The sequence below is a fragment of the Myripristis murdjan genome, chromosome 12 (genome assembly GCF_902150065.1).
Source record: "Myripristis murdjan chromosome 12, fMyrMur1.1, whole genome shotgun sequence".
NCBI lineage: Eukaryota > Metazoa > Chordata > Actinopteri > Holocentriformes > Holocentridae > Myripristis > Myripristis murdjan.
This window is the reverse complement of record NC_043991.1, coordinates 4,003,772-4,009,771: the sequence shown is the minus strand read 5'-3', so window position 1 is coordinate 4,009,771 and position 6,000 is coordinate 4,003,772. Positions and strand designations below refer to the sequence as shown.

General features: G+C 40.8%; 1 protein-coding gene across 1 annotated transcript in view; it reads right to left on the bottom strand.

Moving 5' to 3' along the window:
- Positions 1-6,000, bottom strand: part of il11ra (interleukin 11 receptor subunit alpha) — a 92,502-nt gene that overhangs the window by 7,659 nt on the left and 78,843 nt on the right. The window contains exons 7-9 of the mRNA XM_030064799.1: positions 4,637-4,800; positions 2,997-3,141; positions 1,032-1,139 (exon numbers count right to left, since the gene is read on the bottom strand). Coding sequence (XP_029920659.1) covers positions 1,032-1,139; positions 2,997-3,141; positions 4,637-4,800 — 417 coding nt within the window. The remainder of the gene's footprint in view (positions 1-1,031; positions 1,140-2,996; positions 3,142-4,636; positions 4,801-6,000) is intronic.

The following is a 6,000-nucleotide window of genomic DNA, read 5'->3' as shown; positions in this document are numbered from 1 at the left end:
ATGTGATTTTTCCTTCCGTCAGCCTTTGTGTCTGTACGCTTTAAAAGAACATGTTCTGGGTGTGTGAAATGATGATAATATGAGTCTTTATGGTTTTCCAGTGGAGGTCTCCGGCTTGTTGTGTGGAGCTGGTCACACAGCCAAATATGAACATGATGATAATTTGTGTGACAGCATGGCAGGGCAAGCTTTATTTATATTTTGTGGCACATTTCATGCCAAAATCAATCATGAAGTGCTTTAAAGTGCAGGAAACAACAAACAAGGACAGGAAAAAAACAAGCAAACAAATAAAAAAAATGGGCTCGCTGTGCAGAAATGAGATCAAATGCAGACTGATTTTAAATTGGACTTCTCTTGGATTTTTGGACACTAATTTCTTTGATGTCAGCCGGAGCAGAGGGATATTTAAAAGTTTATAAGCAAGAAACAAGATTTTAAAATTCTGGCATTAAGTGGAAACCAGCGCCGAGGCTTCAGAGGAGACAGGATGTGATCAGTTTTGTGTTTCTTAGTTTGGTCGGGTTAGGATTTTAGGATGGTGGACGGTGATAAAACAGTAAAATGCTGCCCCGACTGATGTGGTAAAAATGATTTTAACAGTTCACATCGGTCCAGGATAAAAACCCAACGTTTGTTACTTGGTTGTTTGTCTTTACGGTCAGTTTCTGCCCTTTCGCCTCCATTGAGCAAAAGACTCACTCGTGCTTTGTCACTGTTTACTTGTGTGGCTTCATTACGACACGCTTGGTGCACAGAACGAGGCTTTGTTCAAACCCGCAAAACTTTAATTTTAAATTCTGCTGCAGATGCCAAGTTTCCAAACGATCCCAAATATGTGCTGCTGGATTCCAGGGAGATGAGAATGAAAATGATGCAGGATAGGTGGTGATGTGTGCGGCTCAAGCGAAAGCGGCAGCGCTGTCGGTGGACTTTGTGTGGACAGTATCATTTCCGCCTGGAGTAACTTCTTCATTTTCACACAGAGATTAATAATAAAAACAGCAATAGTGATGCAATGTGGGTCTTACTGTGTGACTTGGCAGTGGAGGTTTCAGGCTTTGTGTTGTCTGGAAATGTGTACTCTGGAAACAAAACCTCTGACGGGAACTCCACTGTAGGCTCAGGGGTGGTGTAGGCTGCACACACACACACACACACACACACACACACACACACACACAAAATTAATTTACATTTTATGCATTCAGGTGAGGCTCTAATCCAGATCGACTAACTTTGACCCGGTTTACAAGTTATAGAAAGCGTGAGCATGTGGCTCGTAGAAAAGTCAGTTATTCATCCTAATGTTGAAAATGTTGAATGTTTCGCATTATAAATGTGTTTACTGATTCGGATTCAGATTCAGACTTTATTCATCCTCAAGGGGCAATTCATTTGTACCTTTCCCGGTCCATACATCCTCACATACAACAGACAAACAATAATAAAGTCAAGGAAACATACCGAGGGACAAGTTACAATAAGAGCCCTAAAAAATATCCTAAGATAAGAGCAAGAAATAAAGCAGTAAAAAATAATAATAAAAAAAAAACAAAATACATTAAAATTCCTTAAAATTTAAAATGAGTAAGATCTGTGTTCATCTTACTGTGACTGTGCATAGAGCTAAAGAAAAATGTAAAAAAAAAAAAAAAAAAAAAAAAAAAAAATCATGTGCAAGAACTTAATGAGAATTAAAAAAAAAAAAACGCGGTTCACCACACATGTACGGTTCAGTGAACAGAGGAATTGTGGTTTTTCGATTTTTGGTACAAAATCGTTACACCCCTCATAAACCTCCGAGCACTGGAGTCGCATCGGGGAGGGATTAAAATCCCATCGCTTCGGGCCGAACTTTGAGCCCCGCTGTCGCCTCGGGCCGGCCCAGCGGACGCTTCTCTGCGCCACATTCATGATCTCTAGACTCGTCCTGAAAGCCCGCGTCGCCGCCCCGGACAGAGAAATGGCACCGAGTTTTTGTTTTGATGGCAGGAAACAAAACGCTGTCAGGCGACGGGCGAGAAGCTCTCACTATTGTTTGGATGTGGACGAGCCTCGCCGCCGGAGCCCAAACAGAACCAGATGTTCCTGCCCGTTGTGGGAGAACGCGCTCGAGGCCGGGGCACCCGCTGCATTTCCCTCGGGTTGCCAAAGATTTACATTTTTTCTGACGATTGTAAATGCAGCGGAGATAAACTGTGCCGGGATGCAAACAGTGTGCAGTCCTCGGGAAGACGTCGGCAAGGAAGGCCTGGAAAACTGCATTTACTGACTGATCTGTGCAGTAAAGACACTTGAGATGTATTTACTGTATACTGACTGACTGAGTCCTGAATAAACCCTGCACCAAGCTCTTAGATCTGGCTTTATGTTGTGTTGCTTTTCTTATGAATTGACATAAACTCGTTAAATACTAAAATACTATGAATACGATTTGTGAGTGAGGAAAAAAAATATTATGATAAGAGGAATAATAAGAATAAGAGGGTTACAGAATAAAAATTATAGCAGGTCTGAACTGAGTTGTGACTTTTGCAGGATCGAACCTTTGCCATAGTAATACTTGTAATACTACTACTAATACTGCTTATAATCCGAGTACTACTGCTTTTAACACTACTGCAACTACTGTTACTCCTACTGCTACTATTGCTATTACTGTGCAATAATAATAACAAATAAATACAAATCTTATTGTAATTGCATTTGTTTTTTTCTTGCTTTAGTGGCACAGTGCTTAATGTTGACTCTGTGGTCTCTGTTTTGCCCCGTGTTGAAAATAAAATAAATCCTGCATCTTTTCTTTACTTTTTTTGTTGCCCATGCATTTACTCTTCATTAAGGTTCATAGGATTATGGGATTATGGGATTACTACATGTTTTGTTGCACGAGTTGCAAGGTAAATTAAAGACAGACATGAGTAATTTACAAATAATTCCTGATTTTTATTTGTTTATTCATTTTTTTTAAACTCGTAAACTGTGTTGCTGACCTGCCCAGGGCCGGGCCACAAACTGGGGGCTCCACTCGCTCCACTGGCTGTCTGAGTTCACCTCGTCCTGGGCTCGCACCTGGACCTGGTGGTGGTGGCCGGCCAGAGCGTCGAATATGACGAACGGACTCTCATTGGACTTGACCTGAAGGAGGGAGAGAGAAAGAGAGAGGGAGAGAGAGAGACATGAGCCAGCATAATAAACATGCTATATGCACTGATGTTTATATGGGAGTGATTCAGCAGAAGAGGCGACCTGCTGAGCTGAGCCTTTAATTATCCACAAACTCGGTGCAGATTCCCAGGAAAACAGCTCCTCTGTCTCCTCAGAATGACATGCAGATAATCTTTATTCTCAATGACGTTTCAAGGGGAGTGTTTTTGTCGCGGATTATGTTTGTTTGTAACACAAGAACGCTCGTAATCCCTTAGACTGCACCAGGAGGAGAAGGTGGGGTGATGGACAAGTCAAACAACCGATTTCCATCCAGAAGACACAAGTTCGAGTCAAAACATTTAACCTGGTGGTTTTTATGCCTAAATCTCTCTCTAACCTTAACCAGGCATTGAAAATGGATTCGAATTAGAAACATATTTGTGATGTGTTAGAAACAAACGTAATCTGTGACAAATTATGAATGCCATTTAGATGTATGGAAACCTAATTTTTAGGCGACAGGAAAAATTAATTGAAATAGGAGTATGTTGTGGCATGACAGAAGTATTATCCTATTTTTTTTTTTGTGCAGAAAATATTATTACACTCATGACGACTGGGGCTGCAGCTAACAGTTATTTTCACTGTTGATTAATTAATCAGTCATTTTTGTGATTGTTAATTTTGTCTCTCATCTGTCTAAAATAAAGGTACAAACCCTTCACAAGTTCCCAGAGCACAAATAAAGCCTTAAGTCTTAATATTGTTTATTTTGTCTGACCAGCAACCACCAAAGATTTCACTTAAAAAAAAAAAAAAAAAAAAAAAGAATATAAACAAGGAACATTTTTGCATTTGTGAGACATGTTCAGTATTTTTTACATGATAAATGACTAAATTAAGCTATCAAAATTATAACTGACTGTCTGTCAACAACAACAATAACAACATTAATAATAATGAAAGATTAGCAGACTAATCGACAGAGAAAGGGGAATGAGTTTCAAAGTTAATTTGTCTATGTATGTGTGAATGTGTGTGTGTGTGTGTGTGTGACATAAAAAAACATATCTACTATAATCTTACTGAATTACTAACTTGTGATGTAAGCTGAACTGCTTCAAGTCAGGCGTTTGAATGCGCCCGTCTGGACTCGCAGTAATGCCTATTTGTTCTGCTTATTACACACATACTTCCCAAACACATTAATCATACCATACAGAATATTGATAAAAATTAGATTTTCTTTCAAGCTAAAGTAATTATAAGATGCTGTTGCCATAGAGCCGTCTGCCAAGTAACCCAGGATTGGATTAATCTGATTAGAAATCAACAAATTTGACCGTGAGGCCGACATGATTGGACGCGATCACGAAGCAGCGGCTTGTTGTTCAGAAAGCAGGACTTGGAATTGAACAAAGAGAAGCAATTATGCCGAGATGCACTTCAGGTAATAGGACTCATCTCTGTCCTACGAACACACCTGAGACCAGTGCATGGAGCCCAGCGGCCGGTATCTGATCTGGAACACCAGCGGGAACGCCGTGTGCGTCGGCCAGGAAGACGGGTAGCTCCACGAGACATTCAGCCTGGTGGGAAATCCGTCCTCCCCCAGCACCATCACCGACTCTGGAGGGTCTGGCTTCACTGTGGGACGAGAGACACCAGAGAGAGAGAGAAACAGAGAGAGAGAGAGAGCGACTATAAAAGAAGGCTGTGTACTCCTGCAGTTTACCATGAAAAAACAGTGTAACATTAAAGGAATGCTAAGTCATAGCAGTGTGTCATCAGCATATAATCGACACCCACAGGAGACGCAGACCTCATTCATGCTTGGATTAAAGGAACACTCCAACAATTTGGGCAAAATCCCCTTTTTCTGACATACCCAGACTGAGACAACATGTTCGATACCATTTTCACCAGTTCAGATCACTGCGAGGATAAATGTGTTTAGCGATTATAATTCAAAAATTTTAACTTCTCTTCTTTTAAAAAAATTGCTCATTTAAAAAAAAAAAAAAAATCCAAGACGTGACATGATCCACTGTGTAAATAAGACAGCTTCTGAGTTGCTCTGAGGTTTCATTTTTCACTTTGACTGAGCCATGCTAACGACTCCCATAGACCTCAAGTCTTTATGCTAAGCTAACACAGAATACTATCCATACAAACCGAACCACTGGACGTACAGAGGTGACAATGGTATTATACATCTCATCTCAGTCTGGGGAAGTCAGAAAAAAGCTGTTTTGCCCAAAATATTGGAGTATTCCTTTAAAGATGGTGGCACATCAACATGAGACACATTATCAGCCAATCACATTTTCAGATTACGTGTTGTCGTGCTGCTTTGATGTTTCACGACAGGTTGAACGAGCTGAACGACATCACCACTGGCCTGCTCCACACCGCAGAACGGATGCAAGTAAGGATCTAATTTTAATTTACGTGTCTGACATGAATGTTTACAGTTACCATGGCAACAACGAGGACCGCAACAGAGCAGATTTTATAATCTTGCTGTTTCTTGGCAGTGTGGAGAGCCTCCTTGAATGAAAAATATTCTATCACTGCATGTTGCTTACAGCTTGACAGTGTCTCTAAATATGAAAATGCAAAGGATAATACACAACAATGTCAGATACGGACGAGTCACTATTCAAAGAGACAGGGCTCTGGTGTTACTGGCTGTGATTCTGAAGCCTTTCGAAGATGGGACTGAATGCCCTGTCTCCTTTTATTACCATAATGTGGTTTCTCATTAATGTGGCTTTGACGTTCCCATTTCCTCAGACTTCCGTTGTGACCGGATGGGGAGAATCTGGGGATTTCTCTTCCCATTTC